Source organism: Molothrus aeneus, chromosome 10 (genome assembly GCF_037042795.1).
Source record: "Molothrus aeneus isolate 106 chromosome 10, BPBGC_Maene_1.0, whole genome shotgun sequence".
NCBI lineage: Eukaryota > Metazoa > Chordata > Aves > Passeriformes > Icteridae > Molothrus > Molothrus aeneus.
In genome coordinates, this window is record NC_089655.1 from 15,737,404 (window position 1) to 15,762,391 (window position 24,988).

The 24,988-nt window shown below is 50.3% G+C and overlaps 1 protein-coding gene across 1 annotated transcript; it reads left to right on the plus strand.

Moving 5' to 3' along the window:
- The first annotated feature begins 1,435 nt into the window (after positions 1-1,435).
- On the plus strand, positions 1,436-19,677 carry BCL6 (BCL6 transcription repressor). Its single transcript, XM_066556695.1, has 10 exons — positions 1,436-1,509; positions 10,134-10,172; positions 11,181-11,348; positions 12,413-12,634; positions 12,786-13,769; positions 14,375-14,556; positions 15,533-15,700; positions 16,780-16,910; positions 17,341-17,478; positions 18,370-19,677. Exons 3-10 carry the CDS (start codon positions 11,188-11,190, stop codon positions 18,511-18,513), a joined length of 2,130 nt encoding a protein of 709 aa, XP_066412792.1. The 5' UTR covers positions 1,436-1,509; positions 10,134-10,172; positions 11,181-11,187; the 3' UTR covers positions 18,514-19,677.
- Positions 19,678-24,988: the final 5,311 nt, after the last annotated feature.

Here is a 24,988-nt window from a genome sequence, read left to right on the forward strand (position 1 = left end):
TGAACCACCCCTAAAGCCAACCCTTGCTGCAGGGCCCCAGGAAATAAACACGCGAGGCTGGGGGACAGGCGCAGAAATCTCCAGAGATTTACATTCAGGGTGCTACATCTGCACAGGGGAGCGGGGAAGGTTGGGGTGACAGGTCCCCTCCTCGGCACCCCCTGCGACACCCACCCGAGACACTGATTGCAAGGCTTTGCATCATCCCCCCCTCCCACCTCCCAGCAAAGGCCTTTGCCCAGCAAGACGCAAAAAGTGCAGAAATAAAATCCCTTTCCAGAAAAGCCAAAGCGATTTTGCATCCCCAGCACAGTACAACAATTCCATACAAGCAGAATATTTATAGACTTACAGGTTATTTTGCAACAATAACAAAACAGCTACACAGAATTAACCCACCACTTGAGTGTCCTGGAAAGGAAAAGAGAACACGGATGGAAAAAAAAATAAAAGAAGAAAAAATCATCAAAATGGGGGATTTTTGTCTGGAGAATTCTGGTAAAGAAATAAAAAAGAAAAAAAATTAAAAATAAAACCAAAAGTAAATATTGGGAGTTCATGGGGAACCGTCTTTAAGGAAAAAACTTCTTTCCCCAAGAGTAAATCCCATTGGAGGCCCTGAGCCGAGTGCGGCTGTTTGCAAAAAAATATTTAAAAAAAAAAGCTGAATGAGGGAAAAAATAATTAAAGAAAAAAAAGTAAAAATCCAGAACAATGCAGCTGGCTCCTGGCTTTGCTCGCTGGGTTGTTTGGTTGGCTTAGGGTATTTTTTAGGGGAGGAGGGTGTTTTAGAAACGCGAAAGTGACCCCCCGCCCCAAAAGAAATAAATTAAAAAATAAAAAAAGATAAATGATAATTAAAAATACATATATATATATATATATATATATAAATATATATAAAAATAAAAGGCGCATTTTTTTCCAAGATCTCTTCGCTCGTTTTCGGAGAGGTTTGGGAGTAGAAAAAAAATAAAAAACCCACAAAAAACCAGAAGCGGAGGCTGGTGGTGGCAGGGGGGTGAGATGTGTGTTTGCACCGCCCGGAGCCGTGCCCGGGACCCCCCGTTTTCCTCTCCCGCCGCCGTCGCCGCCGCTGCTCGATCCGCGCCGCGCGCGCTGCTCCGCGCCCGCGCGCCCCCCACGTCACCGACAGCACCCGCCGCCACGTGACCCGCCGGCCGGGCGCGACCACTGCTGGAAGGGGGGAACGGGGAGGGGGATGAACGGGGGGCGACACCGTGAGACCCCTGCCGCCGCCGCGGCCCCCCCGGGACACGCGCCCCCACCTCGCCCACCCTGTTGGCGGCAGCCCCGGGGGGGCGCGCACACCGGGAGGGGCGCGGCGCCGGGGAAGGAGCGGAGGGGGGAGGTCCGTGGCCCTCCCCATGACGAGGGCGATGGTAGAGTCCGCAGCTCAAATTCCGAGAATTGGGCTCTGTTGATTCTTAGAACTGGGGTTCTTAGAAGTGGTGATGCAAGGAGTTTCTAGGAAAGCCCGGAGACCAGGTGATTGCTGCTTCTATTGCCGCGGCCGATTTTACCCTTTAATTCTCTCGCTCGCTTTTTTTTTTTTTTTTTTTTTTTCTCTCCATTTTTTTCCCTCCTCTTTCCCTCCCTGCCCCGCTCCGACGCTTGGCGCGGAGCCGCCTCTATATATTTCTACCCTTTTTTTTTCCCTCTCCCTCCTCATTCCTTCCCCCCCCTTTCCCGCTGCAGGTGCCCTTTATTTTTTTTTAATACTATTATTATTATTCTCATCTCAATTTAATTTTTTCCCTGCCTTATTTATTTATTTATTTCACATACACATCTCCGCCTTTTCCCTTTCCCGCTGTTAGGCGAGAAAAAATTAGGGAAATAGGGGTGCCTGCATGTCTTTAACGCTGGGAGCGTGTATAAGGGGAGGGGAGCGGGGTGGGTGGGAGTGTCTCCCCTCGCCGTCCTCTCCCGGGGATTATCGGTTATCTGGGATTATTGGCTTTCCCGCACGCGTGACGGCCGGGTGGGGACGGGGGGGACGGCGGCGGCTCCTCTCTGCACCTGCAGCCGCTCCGCGGGCGCAGGACGGCGGCGAGCGCTGGCGGCCGCCGGGCTTGTGGCGTGACACGGGGTCCGCTCTCAATGGCTGGATCTTTCAGTCGGGGTGTGTTATTTTTCTTTGCCTTTTTTTTTTTTTTTTGCCTTTTTTTTTTTATTTTTTTATCTTTTTTTTTTTTTTTTTTTTTTTTTTTTTTTTTTTTTTTTTTTTTTTTTTTTGGTGTGTGCGTGTTGTGTCGCTGTTGTCGTTTCGCCGCCGCACGAAGCCGCCACGGAGCGGGGCTGGCGGCAGCGCGGGGGCTCGGCGGCACCGGGCACCGGCCTTTCCGCGCCAGCCCCCATTTCTGTTATTAAAGCATTATTATTGTTATTCTGTCCCCGGTGCAACCGCGAAAGGGCTAGTGCGTTTTGCAACCTGTGGCGGGGCTGCGCCGTGATCTGTCAAGCCCCGGGCTAAGAGCGGGCGGTGATGGAGAAGACTTGCGGCATTTCCCTGCCCGGGGAAGGGGGGAGCCCGCGGGGAGGCTCGGCCGCCGCCGGCTGCCGGCCCCGGAGCACCGCGGAGCGCCGGCCCGGGGCGGCGGGGACCGCGCTCGCCTCGATGGTGCGTGCGGGGCGGCTGCCGGCCGGGAACGCAACCGCGACGCAAAACTCGCGAAGGGGCAAAAGTGTATGAAGCGACTCTGAATATCACGCGTAGGGCTGAAAATAATAATAATAACACCACCACCACCACCCGTGGGGAGGAGCGGGCGTCCCCCGCCGGGAGGAAGGCGGCGGGCGGGGGGAAGCGGAGCGCAGCCGTGCGAGGGATGCGAGGGACGGGGTCCGGGGCGCGATGCGTGCGGAGCCCCCCGCTGCCCCCAGCGCAGCCCTTGCCCTGTGTTTACTACCGCGGCGGACTTGGCGCGGGGACAGGCGCTCGTAAATCTGCCGCCGGCAGCCGCGGGGCTGGCCCCCGGCCACACGCTATTCCTGGAGCGAACGGCCGCGGGGAGCCGCGCAACCCCCGCGCCGCTCGCTGCGGCCCCGAAACCGCCGCGAGCGGGCGGGGAAGACAGAGCGCTGTTTTGGTTTGTTGGGGTTTTTTAATGCTTTTTATTAGGTGCGTGATCTTGTGTGCGCATTTTTTTTTTAATTTTTTTTTTTAAGCTCCCCCTCCCCCCCTTTAAAAATAAAAGGCAAAACAAAACCGAAAAAGCCCAACTTTGTTATGAAAACTTTCGTGGTCGGACGGCAGCGACCTCTCCCGGCCGCCCCCACCCCCCCCCCGCCGTTCCCCCCGCCTGTAGTTTGCAAAGTCACAATATGAAATGTTATGAAATCGCCTCTTGGGAAGGAGGGAAACAGAAAGCAAGGCGTTTGCTTAGAAAAATCCGCGGCAGCCTCTCAGGTGTGCCTAAAAAGCTGCCTTTAACCCCCCTGTTGCATTTCCAGGGAAAAGGCAAATCTGGGCTTAAAATCATGAGTCAAAATCAACAAAAACAAACCCATCCCCGGTTAGTTTTTTCCACTGACTTCAGTAGGCGCAGGATCAGTGCGAAGGGAGGCTGGGGACAGACGGATGAGGCTCAATGAGAAGCTCCTACATTGGTCCGACATCTCTGTCTTGGGCCAAATTGCTACTTGTGCCAGTGGAAGTGTCAGCAGGGCTGGGTTTGGGATCTGGCCCTTATTCGATCTGGGAATTTTATTGATTCCTCTCCCGAGCCTTTAAATGCTTTAAAAATTATTTTTTGCCATACTGTTTAAAGACTTTAAAGGATAAGAGCTTTAGGAGCAAATGCAGGCTCCTTCTTCCAGTCCTTGAGTAGGTTACAGTTTGAAAATTGCTCTAAAAATATTTTAGGGGAATCCTCTGTTTATATATGCACAGAGAAGCAGAACCAAAGATTCTGTTATTTTCTCCTAAGGGTAGGATTGCAGGTTTAAAAACTTGCATTATAGATGGCAAACATTTTGCCCCATGAAACATATCACTAAACCATTAAAATATTCAAAGGGTATCTAGAAAATTTCCAGAAGAATGGATTATTATATTGTTCCAGTAAGAAAAGAGTTCATCTCTTGGTGTTCAATTTTGATTGGCAAAACAGATCAAAGATCTCTTGAGATACATTTCAATTCCAATTTCCAATCCTCCTCAGTTCTGACTGTCTGAGTCAATATTGGGAGAGGAAGTGGAGGTTAACTGGTTAGTTATTATTGTGAAGGAAGAAGTTGGAATGAGAAGTGATTCTTACAAATCCTACCCCAAAAACAAAGCAAAAAAAAAAATCCGTCAAAAGGCTTTGTGACACATTTTAGACATCCCTGTTTGCAGTGTGGAGAAGATTCAGCTGGCTGTTGGATGGTACAAAAATAAACCTAACAGAAACATTAAGTTTTTCAAAACAAGGCTGGAAAAGCTCATAAAAATAATGTTGCTCAGATGCGTTTTAAGAGAAACAGAATTACATCGACAAAATTATATGTTTTCCAGGTTTGGTTGGGGTGTTTTATTTTCCAAGGGGAAAAATTGCTCCTGCAGCAAAGCGAACTGGTGCCACCTAGTGTCACCTCCCGCCGCTCCGCGCGGGGCTGGCGGGGCCGCCAGCCTCGGGAGAGTGGGAACATGTTTATTAACTGCTCGTTAAAAAAAGAAAAAAAAATGCTTGCCAGCTTGGAGGAAGGTGGCAGAGGAAACTCTGGATGCCACTGAACTTACTTAAGGAGCCTAATTGGAAACAACCGAGTGCTTAATAAAGTCACTGACATTTCCATATGGAGTTCTCTCTGGGTCTGGTCATGAAATCACATGTGAAAATCTTTCCGAGTTGTGGTGTTAATCTGCCCTTGAATTTTTGCCTAATTTAGGATGTATTGTAAAGCGATGCTTTTTTTCTGTTTTCTTTTTTTTTTTTTCCTTGGCTGGGGAAAGCTTTCAGTGTCCAACTGCAGCAGCCCAATATGAATTTGTAGGAATAGTATTTGGGTTTGGAGCACATTTTTTTTCTTAGTAAACAGTAATGTTATCCTCAAAACCCCATACAAATACAGGTGGTAAAACTTTGTGTGCCAGTCCTATGTGGTGGAACTGTCCTCTCACTTTATTTTTCCATGAAAAATAAAACCTTTTTACAAAGTCTATAGATGAATAAAATGAAGTTCTAATCAGTAGATGCATTTCTCAGTGTGCAATTTATGTACCTTCATATATTTATGGTGTTAAGGTTGAACGACTGTTTCATGCCTGGTTTAGTCTGCATTCTGTAATACCTGGGCTGGGAACTTCACTCAAAGAGCTTTTACTGGTTCAGCTGGAGCCTGAAATGTTGTTTTCATTTTTCTGAGAAGTTGGTAAAATCTAAATTTGGTGGAAGGTTGCTTGTGTGCTCATAACCTCTTGCTCCATTTTATAGTAGCCTGGGAGTCTATAAACGGGAGCCTGTATGCCGAGTTGCCTGTATTCTTCTCTAGATCTATTTTTAAACCATTCTTCTGTTTGGCAAAAAGTGACACTTGGTTTCCATGTTTACAGCAGGCATTGGCAAACCTCAGGAGTTCACAGTTTGCAGTTTGGTTAGATCAGTATCCAAAAGTCAGCATCTGTCCAGTGAGCTCCTTCAGACTGCAAATTTAGACTGCAAATGTAGTCCTCCTTTTTCCTTTTTTTTTTTTTTTTCTTTTTAAAATCCAAGCTAGATCATATGTGTTAGCATCACTGCAGGATGCTGGCAGCCAAAAGACACACACCCCTAAATTGGAGCAAGTGTGTAGACTTTAGGACTGCTTTAAAACCTCAGTAATCTCAGTGGAGCTTCCCATCTAAGCCAGAGACAGAACTAGGGGCATTTGGGAGAGGGTTAGGGAATTTTTGATCTATATTGTTTTCCTTCCCCTCTTTCTCTTGGTCAGTTGCTGCCTTTGGGCTGTATGCTGGGTACCCATGGGGAATGTTGTACCCCTTTTCATGGAGGAGAGAGCTTGAGACAAGCACACTGCAGGACAGGGGGCTCTGAATGACTCCTGAAGAAGGTGTCCTGTAGGACTAGATACCCTTTGAAATTCACCTCCTTAAATCTGTTTGGCTAAATATAGGGGCAAGGAGGTGTCTCTGCCCTGGCCAAGGCACCCCAAACTGGGCATGTGTCCCATCCCATCCAGGTGGGATTCCAGAGCAGTTCCTTACTGCCAGAAGGAGCTGTGCCACCCTCAGCCCCAGGAGTACAGAGACAGGGAGGGTCAGGTGCCAGCTGATAATTTTCTGTCCCAGAGCAGGGTTGGGATGATCAGACACCTCCTTGGAGCCCAGTGGGGCCAGGGACCCAGCTCAGCTGCTGGGGACACCCAGCTCCAGCTGCACCCTGCTCTCAGGTCGGCATCTCAGTGCAGGGCTGTGTTGGCAGGGCACGGAGTCCATCTTCTGTTCTCTGGAGTAGCTCCCTAGATTTCAGCCAGGACACATGGTTCCTGCCTTCCCTTGAAAAATTAATGTGCCAGATTGCTTGGGGTCGTTTGAAATGCTGAGGAAGGCTCAACTCCTTGCTTCCCAAGGGCACGCACTGCCTCTGCCTCAGAGCCAGAGCTTGGCTCTGTAGAGGGCAGGGGAGTCCTCTTTAGTAGGAAAACATTGGAGGCAGTTTTAGCGTGCTTACCCCCTCCCTTCTGTGCATTTTCTTCTGCAAAGACCAAAACAATGTGAGACTTGAGCTGGGCCAGCTTTCAAGGGCAATCCTTTAAACCCTCTTTTGAAGTATGAACTATAAAGTTCCCTGCGGCGCTCGAGAAAATATGCAGTTTTCCTGGTTCCAAATGCTGATAATAAACCCGTCCAGATAATGCATTGCATTTCCTAGAAACATTTGTTTGCTGGCAGGAAATTGGATCAGATTGAGACCGCTCGATAGAGCGAGCGCGATCCGCTCTCGGAAGGGTACGGTGGAAAATACGACAGGGCTTGCACTGGTGGTGCTGCTTTTGATCTGTGCTGACGCTGTGGGCTTCTCTCAGTCTCTTCTTGGGTTATTATTAACCCAGCCACGTTTTGGCCTAGACACTAACCACAAGCTACTAAACTAATAAAACTGCTGTGACAACTAAAGGACACTTAGTGTCCCTGGATTGCATGGTATCAGAAAGCTGAGCTGGGCACTCACACACCCACAGCCAAAAGCATCTTCTTCACCATGGCATGTAGCACCCATGGCTTTGCTGGGGCAGCCACCCACACCCCACCTCATTTTCTTGGTTGTCCCCCTGATCCTTGTTCAGGAGAAACCAGGCATTCCTTGGCAGGGTGGAGAGGCAGCTGGCAGCAGGCCCTGGCAGGCAGCGGGGATGTTCACATGGGGCTGGGACCCTGCAGGGTGCAGGGACTGGGGAGGAGGAGGAGGGCAGGATGGAGCTTCCCCTGGGCGGGCAGTTTCAGAACACTGTGTGGGATGAGGCTGTGGGGAAGGAAGACTTCACCCAGCCACCCCTCTAAGGTGATGTGAGTGAGTCGGCGCTGCAGGCTCTGGAGGGGTAGGAGATTGGGGCCCAGGGAGGGGGAGTGTTTGATGCCCTCCTCCCTGCCTATGCGATTGGGGGTTGGAGAAGGGTTAAGACCATGGGGTATCACCATGCAAAGAAGGACAGGGGAGCAAGGAGTTCCCCCCTGTGCACAGAGTGGGAGGAGGATGGCTGAAAAGGGATTGTCTCTAACTGGGAGAGTAGATCAATGGAGAGGCATGGCAGAAAAATGGATTGGAAGTCCCTGGTTCTCAGCTCTGCCCTGGAGTAAGTGAGCAAAGAGGGTCTCCCCTTTGCCTGGGGTTGAGCTGAAAGAGGTTCCCCCACACGAAGGTACACCTTCCCTGTGCTCACAGAGCTGCAGGGAAGGCAGGGCCAGCTCTGGGCTCCTTTCCAGGAATGGGTTTTCTCGGGGAGGTGCCGGCAGGGAAGGGCTGTTCCCTGAACCGCTGGGGCAGACTCATTGCCTTCCTGGAAGGCAACAGCAGTGACTGTCCCGTGTGGCCACCCCCAAAATGGGCCCTGTGCCCATTCCAGACCTTCCTCTATGGGCACAGCCAGCCCTGGCACACAGCCTCGAGCACTGTCAGAGAGCTCACACCTTCAAGGTACTGGACAGGAAAACTGGAGGGGAGGCAGGGGTGTGGGATGATGCTCTGGCCCCAGCTGAGCCTGGAGGAGCTTCATGGGATTTGAGGGGGGTTTTGATGGCAAAGATCATGCTTGGCTGCAGTGGTTTTTTCTGTCCCCATCACTGATCTCTGGTCCTTGTTTGCCATCCTGTTCTCTCTGGTCTGAGTATCCTCCCGTGCTGGGGTACAGAGCTAGTGCTGCATGGGGACTGGAAGGGGCAGGGTTAACACAGCTCAGCACAGCAAGAGGAAGGAAAGTCCCTTTCCCTTTGCATGCCCACATCCTGCAGCCAGGAGCTGCTTGGGATGCACCTGCCCAGCTCTTGGGGCTGTGAACGTTGCAGCAGCACTGTGCTGGGAGGCATAATTTGGAAGGGTGGGGAGGGGGCTGTGCTGGGGTCCAGCTCTGGGAGAGAAGCTGGGTGTCCCTCTGGCAGTGCTGTGCCCTCACTGTGGATAAGGGGATTTGGCGACAGTAGCAGCTTCTCACATGATGCTCAGGGGTACAGAGTTCATCTGGCTGTTTGTAACTTTGTTGGTTTACAAGTGGATCACCTCCTCGCCTCTGTGACACTGAGGTGACTCCCCAGAGCCTGGCAGAGTATGTCTGCCACTGTGGCTGAGGTTGGGGTGCCAGCTAGCTGCCCCGGGCACACACATCTGCTCATGTGGGCACAGGGATGTGCGCTGGGCTCCTTGCAGAACACTCTGAGTCCCTTGGCTCGCAGTTCATGGTAGTGAGTGGCTGGCAGTGAGCATGTACAGAAAGGTCAGAGTCTGCAGTATTTGGGAAATGAGTCACTTTTTGTATGTGCATGAAGTTTTAAGCTGGCCAGGCTCAGAGCAGCTCTGAAGATTTGTGTTTGATGGCTGGAATAAAGCTGTAAGACACCCTCTGGGTTTTGTGTATGATACCTTGCCTTAAATCCCATTTCTTCATCCCAGTGGCTCTGGGGATGGGAGGGGATCGTGGGCCCCAATCCTGTACATCTCCTGCAAGGGAGAGGTGAAGCAACTTGACAATCCCTTGTCTCACAGGGATTATTGGGCTTCTTGCTGTCTTAACAGTCCAGGGATTGGTCCTCAAAATGGTGTGATGAAGGTCTTGGGGTTTGTTGTCTCACTTATTTATTGTGCTTCTACCTGCTGAGGCAGTTCTCTGAGGACATTCTTTCTGCATTGGTGCCAAGTCAATTGGGTTTGGTTTAAGTAAATTTTGGAGGATTAGTATGAGTTCTGTGAGGCAATTAACTCCTGGTTTCCTTGCTGTTTTGTCCCAGCTACATTGCTGGGTGAAGCCAGTGCCTGGAGACACAGCTTGTGGTTTAAGGGAAGGCTTTGGCAGCAGCAAGAGGAAGGGACATTTGTTCTGCATCCTTACTGTCTCCACCACTGGCTTCCTATGCAGTCCTGGCCAAGTCATGTATATACTTGACACCTATATCCTCCCAAATCTGTTGAGCAATCCCATCCCAGGGCGTTTTCACCAATGGCTGGAGCATGTGGGTTTCTGAGGAGAGTGGCAGCAGATGTTTGTGTGTATGTCATACCTGTTAACAGGGTGCTGGGAGTATGGCATGGCTTGAATGTGGCACTGGGCAGGAATTCAGTTTTGGCAGGGGAAGAGTTATCTCCAAAAGAAGTGGTGAGAAAATTCTCACTTGACTTCCTTTCCCCACCTGCCTTTAAGTTCCTGAGTCATGGAAATGAAAATCTCCTTGGCATCCGCCCATGGTTTGGGCTAGAGGGTGTGGAAGAAGCTATGATTGGATTCTCAAAGCCTGTGATTGTGATAAGAACGTACTGTACCGGAAGAAACAAATGTTAACCTTACTGGAGAGTAGAAGGTTTGTTATCTCGAGCTTTTATCCAACTGATACTTGAGCAAAATAGCAGCCTTGTGACCTGCCATGCCAATTCATAATTACCAGCTAATGTGGTGTTTGTTTTCTTGTGATTTATTTGTAGGTTTGAAAGAAACTTTTGGACTGTGAATTGAGGCATTGGGTATGTAAATTTAAATCTTGTGTTTTCCCTCCTAATCTGTCTCCCCCTTTCCTTAATGCAACGTTTCATTAGGCACAGCTGGAATTTGTTTTTGGGAGAGCAGCTGCTCTGTAGAAACTACTGTATGTTCATGTGTCACTGGGGAAGGAGGAGTCAGGATTATGGGAGGGGGTTGATCATCGAAGAATTTACCACCAAAGATGCACATTCCAGCCCAAACCTCAGGGAGACATGAGCCATCCTGGGTGCTGCTTCGGAGGACACCTCTGAGATGTGTCAACAGGTGTCGTGTTGGGAGAAGTCATATTCCTCGACTAACCCAAACCTTGCTCATGGGCCATGGTGTGGGTAGCAGCCCAGCAGGTTAGATGAGTTCTACTCCTCACCAGTTAATTGGGAAACTGTGGACAGGTCTTCTCCAGAGTGACCACCACTTGGGAACAGGAAAGCAGTTTCCTGGGTGAGGGCTGGTATTCCACTGTGGGCTGGATTTTCCAGAAGTTGAAATCATTCAACTTCAGTTGGGACCTTAAGGCTTGTTTTGATTCCTGTGGCTGGATTTACAGCTAGACATCACACAGGTGAGAAGGATCGCTCCTGAGGGAGTTTGGAAGGCTAGAAGCTTCTAATGTTGGAAACATTATGGAGATGAACCTGAGTGGGTGGAGTGGCCTGGGGTGGGGCTGCCATGGGTGAGGCAGGGAGAAAGAGGAGATGGTTGGCTAATCATCAGGAGGGTCTGATTGCCTTCACCCACCAGCTTGATGGGTGGGATGAGACGTGCGAGGTCTCACTATCAGGAGACCAGGGACCTCACCAGGCAGCCTGGCAAAAGCTTGGTGTGGTGCAGCACTGTTTGCCTTGGGAGCAAGGAGCTGGTGCTGCCCCTACCAGGAGCAATTGGCCATCTGAGCATGCCCCAGAGCAGCAGCCATCTCTTCCTCAGGTTTAGGGTACTTGCCTGGCTGTTCTCCATTCTCATCTTCCTCTGATGCTTGTGTCTCCCAGACTCAAGATGGCCTCGCCGGCAGACAGCTGCATCCAGTTCACGCGCCACGCCAGCGACGTCCTCCTCAACCTCAACCGCCTTAGAAGCCGGGACATCTTGACCGATGTTGTCATCATCGTGAACCGGGAGCAGTTCAGAGCCCACAAAACAGTCCTGATGGCCTGCAGGTGAGAACAGGCTCCTTCCCTGGCTCCCTCCTTGCTCTTTCAGCCTTTGGCCTCCAGAAGCACTGCTGCAGTCCTGTGGGGGCTTGTGGGATTCACAGGGAATCAGAGGCGGAGAAACAGAACTGAAAGGGGCTGCCAAGAAATTTGTACCTGTAATGGGATTAGAGCTGAAACCACTTCCCTCCAGTGTGCTGCCCTCACCTCTCCTTGTGTACCCACATCTGCCCACACACAGCCCATGGAGACCAGCAGGAGCACAGCAGCTGTGAGGCACATCCCTGAAGGCAAAGCACAGATGTGCCACAGGGACAGGATAGGAGAGGAGAGGGAGGGCAGGATGTTCGCTGGGATGAGTGAGTCTTCTGTGACCGAGGTGTCCCCTGCCACAGCTATTTTTAGAGCTATTCCTCCCTGGCTCCCAGACTGCTGGCTGCACCCACTTTAGTTGATTATTTATTTTTTTCTTCAAAGCCTGATGGAGTCTGAAATCCCTTTCCATCTCCTAAGATTGTTGGAATTGCTTCCCAGTGAATGCTAATTAATATCCCACTATTGCCCAGTTGAATTACAGCAAATGCCTTCCAGGTTCTCTTGCTGACATGGTGTAAAGATTTCAAAAAGCCAAGCTTTGACTATTAAAATGTCTGAAAAATGTTTTGCCAACATTTCTCCTTTTTTTATTTTTCTGGTTTAAAACTGTGTGGATGCCTCAAGAGGCTTCTGAAAGAAATGAGTCATAGTGGAAGGGGGATGGTGGTAAGAACAACAATGGAAAAAAACAAAAAAGCTGGGGAATTACTAAATGGAAGCAGTGGGGAGTTGTTGAGCAGGTGAGATCTAAAAGCAGGCTGTTCCAGTTGGGAAAAGTGCAGTGCAGAAGACGCTTACTAAGCTGAGAAACCAAGCTTGATAATAAGGGGGAAGCTCAGGGAATTCAGTAATTGCCTCCTCCTCCTCCCTTCCCATTCACAAACCCCCTCTGTACTCAGGGATTTCATACAAATTCTCCTTTTTTTCCTTTGACTTGTCATAACACTTTCCTCTGTACTGTCTCCCCTCTGCAGTGGCCTCTTCTACAGCATCTTCACTGACCAGCTCAAGTGCAACTTGAATGTTATCAACCTGGATCCTGAAATTAACCCTGAGGGGTTTTGCATCCTCTTGGACTTCATGTACACCTCCCGCCTGAACTTGAGGGAGAACAATATCATGGCTGTGATGGCCACAGCACTCTACCTGCAGATGGAGCACGTGGTTGACACCTGCCGAAGGTTTGTCAAGTCTAGGTGAGTGCAGTTGGTAAGCTTTGAAGAGCTGGGGACTGTGTGTTTGGGTGGACAAGGGAAGAACTGACAAAGTATCTGCAAATATGTCTTTAACAGCTGAAAATGACTTTGTCTCCCTCCTAAACAATTACTTTGTTTTCCCCGATTCCAGTGAAGCAGAGATGGTGTCTGCTGTGAAGACCCCAAGGGAAGAGTTTCTGGCTGGACGGATGCTGGGCCACCCAGAGGTGATGGCTTATAGGAGCAGAGATGTCTCAGAGAACGGAATGCCTCTCCAAAATGGGTCCCTCTGCAACGGGAGGGCCTTTGCACCCGGCTTGATCAACAGTTTGTCTGGATCCCCCATTTCCTACCATGGATACAGCCCTCTCCCTCTAAATAGCTTCCTGGTGGATGATGAGTTGCGGGAGATGAGGATGCCTCTCTCTGAACTCTCAAGGGCAGGTGCCTTCCCCAAGGAGAGGATCCTGCCGTGCGACAGCTCCAGGACAATCCCCACTGAGTACGTGAGAACCATCACCGACATCTCTGCCAACATGTGCCACGCTACCATCTATGCTCCTAAAGAAGGTGCTGCTGAAGAAGCCAGGAGTGACATGCACTACAGCGTGGCTTCTGGGCCCAAACCTGTCATCCCTTCAGTCCGGAACAATCCCTACTTCCCCTGCGATAAAGTGGCCAAAGAGGAGGAGCGGACCTCTTCAGAGGACGAGATCAGCCAGCACTTTGAGCCCACCAACACACCCCTGGACCGCAAGGGACTCATCAGCCCTCAGAGCCCCCAGAAGTCAGACTGCCAGCCCAACTCACCAACTGAATCCAGCAGCAGCAAGAATGCCCGTATCGGCCAGAACTCCAGCTCCCTCTTCACCAAGAGCCCCACAGACCCCAAAGCCTGCAACTGGAAGAAGTACAAGTTCATTGTCCTCAACTCTCTCAACCAGAACACCAAGCAAGACAGCGCTGACCAGAACGAGATGGGAACCCTCTCTCCTCGCACCTATGTGCCCATGTCCACTTGCCAGCAGTCCATGGAGCCGGAGCATCTCAATGTGCAATCCCCCACCAAGATAAGCGTGAATGGTGAAGACTCTACGATCCCACAAGCGAGCAGACTCAACAATATTGTTAACAGGTGAGAAGATTTCCACCCCCCTTGCCCCTCCCTGAGAAACAGGACTTCCTGCTTTGTTGGTGAGGGCTTGGAAGTGTGAAATATCTGTAGCATTGGGCTGGGAAGTCCAGTCATGAGCAGATGGAATCCCCTGCTTATGGTGGAGGGCTGCCAGTGACATTAGTGCCCACCATTCCCACTGTAGTGGTGCCAGCGAGGACTGGCAAAGGAACTGGGAATGTTGGGTTGTGAATCCCTGGGTAACTTTGGCAGCTCTGGATTATTCCTGGAGCCTGGATTTGCCTAGCCTGTGTTTCCACCAGATTCCCTATGCCTCAAGTTTTTTGTTGGCTGTAAGCATTGGAATGGCCAAAGTTTCAGGGAACAAGATGCCATCTTCTGGACCTGGATGTTCCTAAAGACATACAAGGTCATTTGGTGATGAACATCTGAAGGTTTGAAGCTTAAGGATCTGTTGTTGATCAGGGCTATGCTGTGCAGCTCACGACAAAGATGTCCCCATAAAATATGTCTGTCCCTTGTGTTGGGAGAGGTGCAAACACCCTCAGTATCTCGAGCACAGCAAGGGCCTTCTCACAGCTGTGTGCATTGCTCTCCTTCCACAGGTCCCGGGATGGGTCCCCTCAGAGCAGCGAAGGGCAGTCCCCACTGTACATGCATTCATCAAAGTGCAGCTCCTGTGGTTGCCAGTCCCCACAACATACTGAGATGTGCCTTCATACCCCTGGCTCAAACTTTGGAGAAGAGATGGGGGAAACCCAGTCTGAATACTCCGACTCCAGCTGCGGTGAGTCTTGCATCCTTGGTCATCTTTTTCAACCAGCAGCTGGGGGCTGTGCAATGTAGGGACCCATCACTGAGTGCCCTGTGATCAAGCACACAGTCAGACCTGTCCCAGGTCCACTGCTGGTGGATCCCACAGTGCTTTACAGCCCCCTCTTAACTGTCTGCCCAGCTGTGTGCATGCATATGAGGGGCACATGTACGTGGGAATTGCTGCCTTCCTCCCCTTCCCCAGCACCATCCAGATACCTTGTGCAGGGAGGTAGTCACCTGCTGCAAACCTGGCAGATAAGGACAGGAAACAAGTGCACCCCACCCCACCAGAACCACAGGAGAACAAGCCTGACAGATGTAATGACCCGTAATGGGGATTGGGCAAGCTGGCATGTCTCATGCATCCGTCATAATATCTTTATTATTAGGGAGCCCAGGGTGCACATCTGGGGAAATGCAGATAATGAGGCTTGCAATCTTGTTACAAAACCCCACAAGCCCAAAGACAGGTATCTGTGCACTCATCTGCCTGTAGCTCAGGGAGGGGGAATGCAGCATTGCCACCTGTAGTGTGGGCAGAGATCCAAGGAGGGAGCATCACTGTGGTGACACTCAACACAACATTTAAGAGTTGGGCATCCTCCTACTGGGGGAGTCTGCCTTGTGATTTGCATCATGATCATCTTCCCAAGCTAAAGGCAGAGCTCTGTGCCTGTAAAGGTTAAAAGACCTCTGAAGGTGCAGGTGTTGCTCCAGAGCTGAGCATCCTTCAGAGGATGCCTGATCTCTTGAGTGCTTTCACGGACCTCTCTGGAAGAGGTAACAGCACAGTGGAAGCACAACTGAATATGAACACCTGCACTTGGCTGCTTGTTCCAACACTTGAACTGGCTGCGCCTCTCCTCCAACCCAAATCCATCTCATAGCCTACCAAGAAGGTGACTCATGCACTGTCCATCTGATTGCTCCTCTCTCTGCCCTCCCAGAGAACGGAGCCTTCTTCTGCAACGAGTGTGACTGCCGGTTCTCCGAGGAGGCCTCTCTCAAGAGACATTCTCTGCAGGTCCACAGTGACAAGCCCTACAAGTGTGACCGCTGCCAGGCCTCCTTTCGCTACAAGGGGAACCTCGCCAGCCACAAAACCGTCCACACAGGTACAGTGCTGGCTGTGGGGACAGCTTTGGGGAGGCTGTGGGTTGGTGAGCACGTGGGTGCTTATGGCTAGGTTTGTGCCTGGTGCAGCGTCCTATACTCTGTGTCCCAAGCTGTCCCTGATGGGAAGAGCAAGGTGCTTTACTTGGCACTGCTACTTGGACAGAGCACCAAACCTGGGAATGGGGGAGATACCTGCCCTTGCAGCAAGGGTGGAACTCAACCTCCTTTGCTGTAAAGCACTGGGCACCACTATTTTTAAAGGTGTCGTGCAAAATTCATAACTGGGAGCAAATGCATGGCCTCTAGGTAACTTTGTGGTAGACTTAAGCAAGAAAAAAAATTAAAAATAGTCTAAAGAACATTTAGGGAGAAGTCTGAGATTTATTTTTACATCCTAGAAATTCAGGTCACATCTAGCTTGGCATAAACTGTGCTGATGAGAAAATCTGTGAATGGATGGACTCTGTGAATCAGCACAATGAAAGCTGAGAAAGGAAGAGGATATTAAGGGTTTAGTCATTTGCTGACAAACCTAGGGCTTATTTTATTTCATGCTTTTAATGCTTAACATGTCAACAGCCAGTTCACAAGCTGGGGAGGGGAAGTCTGGGCTGATGACTCTGTACTGCTGCACTGAATTAGACCCAAATTCCCACAGTCTCAGCTGAGTTCCAGGAGGGCTGTGCAGGGGACTGAGACAACACAAGTACCAGGGCAGTGTTCAAGGGTGCTTACTGACAGCTCTAGGGAGATGTAGATGCCAGCTGCTGTCCCAGGGTCAGGAGGAACAATGCTATTAATCCTTGCTGGCAGAGGTGCCTGACTTCCTCTCTTGCCCTGAAGGCTGCAGCTCCCAATCCAAAAGAGAAAATCTGCCTCCTGAGCTCAACCTGCCCTGTGGACACCCTGCCCAATGCTGCTTGTCCACAGCCATCTTCAAAAAGGACAGGAGTCAGGGCTGGTGTTTCATGCCATGGGGTCTGGCAGCTGAAGGGACTGAACTCTGGGGAGCACCATGGATCCTGGGTGCTGAGCACACCTGCAGCTAATCCCTCACCCTTCCTTTTGGGCTCTGCAGGAGAGAAGCCGTACCGCTGCAACATCTGCGGGGCACAGTTCAACCGACCAGCCAACCTGAAAACCCACACACGCATCCACTCTGGGGAGAAACCCTACAAGTGTGAGACCTGTGGGGCCAGATTTGTCCAGGTGCGTGTGGCCTCTGGGACCCACGGTGCCTGGGGAGGTGGGATATGGTTGGATCCTCTGCCCAAGACTGGCAGATCTTCACTGCCAAAACTGGTGATGCCTCATGGCAGAGAGGAGGGTGATGATAGCTCAGCTTGCTGCCTTGGGCAGCTCTTCCCATGGTGTTGTAGGATAAATTTGGACCTTAAGGTCCGAGGGGAAAAATTTGGCTTAGTAAGGAAACCTTGACTGCTGGTTGTGGCTATTCTGCTCCATTTTGTCTTAAGGACTGGAGGTACCAGAGCTCAGACACATGGCCCTGACTCCCAGCTATAACCCAACAGACCAAAAAAGCCGTCTGGGCAGAACCCCATTCCCGCAGGGATACCCTTGCTCCCAGTGGGATGCCATCCTCCCTGGGGCTGTTGTGACCCAGAGCTGCTCTCTGCAGGTGGCCCACCTCCGTGCTCACGTGCTCATTCACACCGGGGAGAAGCCGTACCCCTGTGAGATCTGCGGCACACGCTTCCGGCACCTGCAGACCCTCAAAAGTCACCTTCGAATCCACACAGGAGAGAAACCCTATCATGTGAGTGCCCTGCTTTTTTTGGTGGTGGGGAATCTCAGCTTGGGCTGGGGGACAATGCTGCCAAGCCTGAGGGGCTGTGAAGGCACAAGGGCATTTGCACAGGCTGGTTGCAGCATCCTAACGCCCTTTGCCAGCCTCATGAGGCCCCACACCAAGGTCACATCCCTGCTTCTTGTGCCCCATTTCCCTCCTGGGCATTAGCTGATGCTGATGTGGTGTTTTTTCAGGCGTGGCTGTGTTGGAAACACTGACATGCAGCCCAAGCTGGGTACATCTTAGTTGCTCTTTTCTTCCACCCCATCTGGAAGAAGGTCACACTACTTCAAATAGCTGTGGCTTAAATTACAGCTGCCTGTGGTGTGTGGGGATAGGGGAAAGGAGCAGACAGCCTGGCCTGAGCTCCCCTCTGATGGTGATAATCACACACAGCAAGCAGTATGCCCTGCCTTGCCTGCAGCCCTGTGGGCTCCCAGCGCTTTGCTGGGGCTTTCCTGGCTTTCACCATCTGTTCAAAAGAGAATCCAAGAAGAGGTTGACATCCTAACATCCTGGAGCCATTCAGCTCAGCAGAGGCCAAAAGCAGCTCCAGAAATAGCCCTGTAGCTGGTTTGATCACCTAGATATGGAGCTTGGTGCTATGTCTATCAGAGCCAGAGTAATCTCCTGAGGGACTTTGCCCTTTGTGCATCCCAAAAACAAATACATGCTGCTGAAAGCCTGGGATGGAGTGCCCGCAGGTGCTGCTCCTCCCACCATGTTCCCACTTTTCCCCTCATCTGCCTGTATAGTGGGTGCAGTGTCCTGGGGCCTCTGGTGGAGCGTGCCCTGAGGGGAGGACATGTCCCCTGCCATGGCATTTGACACCCTCTCTCTTTGCCTGTCGCCCCACAGTGTGAGAAGTGCAACCTGCACTTCCGCCACAAAAGCCAGCTGCGGCTCCACCTGCGGCAGAAGCACGGGGCCATCACCAACACCAAGGTGCAGTACCGCATCTCGGCCAGCGAGGTGCCCCCGGAGCTGCCCAAGGCCTGCTGAAGGCACAGGATTGCCCAGGAGGAGCTCGTCTTGGGGGGCATGGCGGGGAGCAGCTGTCCAAAGGATACTTGCAACACTTTAAAAAAAAAAAAAAAAAAAGAGAGAGAGAGAAAAAATATTCATCACATGATGGAGTGCCTCTAAACCCATAGTACAGATAGGTGGAAAAACATTAGAAATTAAAAAAAAAAATTACAAATACACGGGTTTTATTTTTCCCAGTTATGTGAAACAAAATGAAAAAATAAAATTATTCAGATCTTACTGTATATAAAACATAAAAAAATTTAAAATAGTCATTTTAAATGTCTGTGCAGTGGAGTGTTGATAAACTCTGGAGTCTAACCTTCACAGCCTTTGCAGTTTGAAGATGAGGAATGTAATGTTGATTTATGGGAACAGATTTTTTTCTTTTGTATGCAAAATGTGTGTTCTTTTAAAGAGAAAGTATGCTATTAAAGAGAGGGCTTTAACTTTTTTAACCAAAGGTGAAGGAATCTATGGCAGAGTTGTAAATATATATAGATATAAATATATAAATATATATATAAAATAAATATATATAGACCTTTAAAAAAGCTATATTAAAAATATATAAAATGCATTAAAGGCTCAGTTGGACTCTGCAGGCAGAAGCCACTCTGAGAATCTTTATTATGATAGAGCACTTAAGGAGATATTTTAAAGTATTGCATCTGTACAAGTAAGAAAATATTTTGTCTAAATGCATCAGTGTATTTGTATTTTTTTGCAAGTGAAGGTTTACAATTTACAAAAAAGTGTGTATTAAACCAACAAAGCTGCAGAAGGAATTTAAAATAATAATAAAGTGTAATTTTTTGTTCTAGTTCTCAGTCTGTATATATGTAAAATGTGGTTTCGCACGGTGCCTTTCTTTTCAATGGAAGTTTTCAGTGTATGGACTATATTGAGCTCAGTTTCTTCAAGGTACAGCCTGATGTTGCAAAAGGAGTTTTGGTGGAACTCTTAAGTGGGGGAATGTTTTATTTTTTTTGTTTTGGATTTTTTTTTTGGTCTTATTTTACATGCTTGTGTTATAAACAATCTCGGGAGACAGGGTTTGGGCTGTGTCTAAACTGCATTAATGCGTTCTGTAAAATATAGCTGTACAAATAAAAGAATAAAATGAAGAAAAGTGATGTATGATGGAGTGAGAGGTCTGTTCTTGCCTGTCCTTCTCCTTAAACACCTTGAAGCCTTGCTGGTGCCTGGGGAAGGGGCTGAGCATCCCAAGCCCTGGTGTGAGCTCTTGGCTTGGTGTGGCTCTGGCCCTGTATTGAAGGCAGGGCCTCTTTCAGCCTTGAGTGAGGGTGGTCTCTGGCAGGAGCAAGACTCAAGTTTGCTCTGGATCCTGGTGGGGACTGTGCCACCCCCTTGGTGCTTTCTGCATTGGCACCGAGTAGCCAGCAGGAACAGGGCAGAGCCTGGGAGAAACCTTTGCTAACCAGCCCAGGGACAGCTCCAGATGGCTGAGTAGTTATTTATATTTCCTGGAATCCAGTGCACTTGCCAGAATTGCTCAGGGAAGATGACCGCCTGCTGCTCCTCTCTTCTCAGAGCCTGGGATGGGGGGGAGCTGCTCTTCTGCCTGCCTTGTGGGATGATTCAGGGGAGCAGGGTCTGTAACCCCATCCAGGACCTCACTGGCCAAGAGCATCTCTGTTTCCAGCCATTGCAGTCTGGCTTTGGGCCAGAGCTGAGACAGCCCAGCCTGAGAGAGTCCCTGGGCTCGCCCTGGTGGGGAGAGGAGCTGCTTTGCTCTGTTTGGATGGCTGTGGTGTGCTGGGAGAAGCTCTGGGTGCCCAGGCCCTGAGCTCTGTGCAGGCAGCCCAGCAGCTCTGCGCTGCTCTGCTGGTTTCAGAAAACCAAAGAGCTTCAGGCAAAAAGTTCCTCTGAATTACACAGGACTGGCTGGAACCAGCACTGGTGTGGAGCTCGGCCATGGCTCAGCACAGCCCGGGGTGGGGTCTGAGTTTCATTTTGAGTTTAGTTAATTAATGGATAACTTTGTCTCGGGGATCGCCAGATGATTCACAGTGGGGGCACTTGGAAGCCCCAGCAGGAAGGGGAGGGCCTGGCTGTTTGCAGGGTCACTTAGGAGGAGCTGGAGATGAAGAGAAGGATTTGGTTTTCAACACGCCATGGGACAGAGGTGGATGTGAGATAACAAAAGCAGCTTTGCATGGGAAGAAAATGCCAAGAAGAGGGGGAGCCAATTTGCTGGTTTTCAGCATCCTTGCTGCTCTGACTTGGCCTTCTGATGGTCACAGCAGGCTGACACAACTATTGCTGACATCAGCTGAACATTTTTAGGACCAGGAGCTATGAAGATGCTTTTGGGCCCCATAAGTGGGATCATGATGACTGATAACAGCAATGCTATTCTTAGAGAAGTTTCACCTGAGGAATTGTCTTGCTTAGCATAGCCTCTGGATCTGGACAGGCTGCTGAGCTGGATAGAGTGGCTGGTCCTCATCTTTGTGAGCTTGTGGCTTTTAGGTCTGCTACTCCTCCTTATGACATCTTTGAGCTCTTGCTTTTTGTGCTCATCTAAAGGCAATGTAGTCGCCTTTTCCTGTTTGCCTCTAAATAAACATATTGTTTCAGGATGAAAGTTAAACTTTTTAACTTCTACTCTGGTCTTTTGAGGGTCAGGTCTCCCTGAGTACTGTGTCCAGCTCTGCAGCCCCCTGCACAAGGAAGACCCTTTGGAATGAGTCCAGAGGAGAGCCACTAAGCTGGCAGCAGGATTGGAACACGTCTTCAGTGGGGACATGCTGAGAAAATTGGGGCTGTTCAGCTTGGAGAGGGTTCCAGGGAGACCTTAGAGCACTTTACAGTACCCAAAGGGAGCCCACAAGAGAGTTGGAGAGGGACTTTTCACCAGGACATGTAGTGGGGGCACAAGGGGGAATGGCCTTAAGCTGGAGGAAGGTAGATTTAGATTAGCTATTAGGAGAACATTCTTACCCATGGTGGTGATGAGGCACTGGAACAACTGATGAGGTTGCCCAGAGAAGCTGTGGATGTCAAATCCATGAAGTGTTCAAGGCCAGGCTGGATGAGGCCTTGAGTAACTCTAATCAGGGGAAGGTGTCTCTGCCCATGGTAGGGGGTTGTAACAAGATGATCTTTAACATCCTGTCCAACACAAGCCATCCTATGATTTTGTGACCCCCCCCAGCTCCTCTGGCTTGTCTCCCAGCAGCCCAGGTCTGCTGGCATGTGAAGAAACCCCACAAAAAGGCAAGAGCTGAGCAAAGCCAGCCTCTCTCTTCTCCTGTTTGGTTTGGCCAGGCAGGACAGCTGCCTGGCAGCCTGCAGCAAGTGCCTGCCTGCTGTGGGGCAGGCATTTCATGAACTGAGGTCTTCCCAAGCATCCTTCTGGGCAAGAGTCTATTTTTTACCCCGAAGGCTGAGGCCAGCATGAGCCCTCACCAACTTACTCATGTTAGACACAGGGTGGTGGAAAAATAACCACAAATGGATCATTGCCTTAGTGTTAACAATAGCAAAATCTTACTTTCCCACCTTATTCCCTCATTTGCTTTCCCTTTCTACCTTTTTCGGGTGGGTTTTTAATGTTTAGTAAAGCTGGCTCTCCTCACAGCAGGATTTTGACACACTGCTCTCATTTGACACACATATTTAGGTTTCTGCCCTCCCTGTCAGGACCTGCTTGCCTTTGAGCTCACCGCCTCTCTGGTTACTGCAGTTGTCACTTTTGGAAGCAGCAAGGCTGGACTGACAGCTCCACTTGCCCCAGAAAAGCAGCTGTGCTGCCACGACCTTTATTTCCTATTGACTTGCCCAGCTGCACTTGCAAAATAAATACTGTATTTTCCTGGAGCATGGTTTCCTCCTCCTGACAGACTTTATTTTTTTTAAACAGTGATGTCATGGCTTTTCCGGGCAGTTCAGCTGAAGTGATAGCAATCCGCACTCACAGGCCTGCAGGCATCTGGCACGGAGGGTGTTTGGAGAGGCGAGGGAGCCCTCACACACAGAGCTGCCCTACACTTGCTTTATGCCTGCTTTATACCCATAAACACTGAACTGCTCGGCCCTGCCCGTGTCCGTATTGATGGGTTGTTCGCCCTTGGAAAACCCAGCTTCAGAGACAGGCTGGCATTCAGAGGGAAGGTCACCACCGAGCCTATGGAATGGCTGCTTGCCAGGAAGGCCCAGCATGGAAATGGGAATTCAAACTCCAGGGGAGCGAACAGGGCTGCGGGAGGGGATGCTTTATTTCTTTTGGCAGCGTTGACGGACGACCCCCGGGGCCAGGCCGGGGCCGGGGCCGGGGCCGGGGCCGGGGCCGGGGCCGGGGCCGGGGCCGGGGCCGGGGCCGGGGCCGGGGCCGGGGCCGGGGCGCTGCATTCTGCCGAGTCTCCACGAGAGGGCAGTGGAAGACGGAGTTTAAGAACGCAGTCCTGGAATTATGGAACAGTTTGGGTTGGAAGGGACTTTAAAGATCATCCAATTCCAGCCGTGGACAGGGATACTTTCCACAAGATCGGGTTCCTCAAAGCCTCATCCAGGCTGCTCTTCCAGGTGTTGAGCATCTTCAGCTTCTCTAGATTACCCATTCCTCACCACCCTCACAGTAAAGAATGACTTCCTTATATCTAACCTAAATTGTCCCTATTTCAGTTTAAAACCATTCCCCTTTGTCCTGTCACTGCATATCCTTGAAAAAGTCCATCGCTGACTTTCTATAATCCTGTTTAGGTACTGGAAGGTGCTATAAGGTCTCCCCAGAGCCTTTTCCAGGCTGAACAGAGATGGTGTTAATAGAGGAGAATTATATACAGAGATAAAGCAGAGAAAATTATTTCTTGATTTTATGTGCTCATCCATCTGTACCCATAATCTCTTTCCTTATGCTAATAATTCCTCACAGCTCAGGCCAGCATCTCTCTGTATGGTCCCAAACACAGCCCTGGCTCCTGGCAGCCACTGCAATAGTACAAGTAAATACCTCGGTATTTAACTCTCATATTATACCTGGTACATCACTCTTAGCTCAGCCTGTTCAGCTGTGTTTCTGCAAGTGTTTGTACTGTTTTTTCCCTTGTCTTTACCATATCTTTCCCTTCCTCTTTCTCTTCCCTCTCCCTTTTCAAGGCAGCTGCTATCAGCCCTATGGATGCCATGGCAGTATCCTAGGTGGCTGAGACTGGGAATAAAACTCAGGTAACAGCATCAGAAATCCTAAACACAGCTCAGGCTCTTAGAGACATTCCAAAAATTAGGTACTAGAATTCCACCTCTGTGAACCTCCACAGCCTGACTGCCTTCCCTCTTTGCTACTGGAGCAGAAATCCCAGATGCTTGTAATTGATGGAGAGGCAAATTCTTTTGGATCTGTGCCCAAGTTTTACTATAAAAACAGAACCTCTCAGGGCTGTTGTAAGTCTGTGTACAACCCCAACATTGCTGCTGTCTCTGTGCCCCATTCCAGGGGTACATGGTACCATTCAGCCAGAGGCTCTCTCCCTTATTGAGCTCTTGGTTTTTATTATCACTCAGGTAATGACTGACTACTTTTCCTCCACTCATCTGGATCTCCCGGGGCAGAAACCTGCTTTATTAGATTTCCAGCAAGCTGTTAAAGCTGTGGGGTTGTTGCAGCCTCCTCACTGCCCCACAGCAGCAGCTGCATGTCCAGAGGCAGTGTGGGGAATGCCACGGCCCTGGCTCCCAGATCACCGCTCAGCCCTACCAGCTTGAGCGCTGGAATATAAAGAAAAGCGGTATTCCCTGCTGGCAAGGCAGTGATCCAGGGCAGAACTGTCCTGCTCGTGGAAGCAGAGCTGAGAGTGTGGAGAGCGCTCCGTAGGTGATAGCGAGGGAGATAAGGTGCGATGGGAGCCGGGCTGGCGGCTGCGGTGACAGCAGAGGGCACGCTTCGCTGCCGAGTACACAGCCTGGGCACCCAGAGCCGGGCACTGCTGCGCTGCTCTGGGTCCCTGGAGCAAGCTGGAAGCGTGGGGGAAAGGAAGCAGTCACAGGAATTCAGAGCAATTCAATCGTCTGCAAAGCCACATGCCCTGCAGCGCTGCGGCAGAAAGAAAGGAACAGAATTGCCTTTGCCACAGCCCAGCGGATGATGGATTTATCTGGCTGGAGAATGAATGCAAAAAAATTCAGAGCACACAGATCCCACAGAGGAGCTGGGGGAAGGGAAACTGGTAAGTCAATCTGCAGCTCACTTGCTGATCTATGCCTGCACCAGCCATGAGGACATCTGGAGGTCTGCCCTTACCCCTTCCCCAGGAGTCCTCTGCGGGAGACAGTCCAGACTTGTATGGAGCAGATGAAAACTTCCTTTCTCCACTCCCTTGTTGCTGGTTCCTTCAGGTCAGCACAAGGTGGTTTTCTGAACCAAAGCATGTGGTCTTTTTCCTTTAGATTTTCCTTGAAAAGAAAGAATAATTTTTTCAGAAGGAGA

Excerpts from the sequence above, each read along its gene's own strand:
- BCL6 (XM_066556695.1), top strand. The coding sequence starts at position 11,188 with ATGGCCTCGCCGGCAGACAGCTGCATCCAGTTCACGCGCCACGCCAGC. Across the intron at positions 12,635-12,785 it reads CGAAGGTTTGTCAAGTCTAG|TGAAGCAGAGATGGTGTCTG; the intron begins GTGAGTGCAGTT and ends CCCCGATTCCAG. Across the intron at positions 15,701-16,779 it reads CCACAAAACCGTCCACACAG|GAGAGAAGCCGTACCGCTGC; the intron begins GTACAGTGCTGG and ends TGGGCTCTGCAG.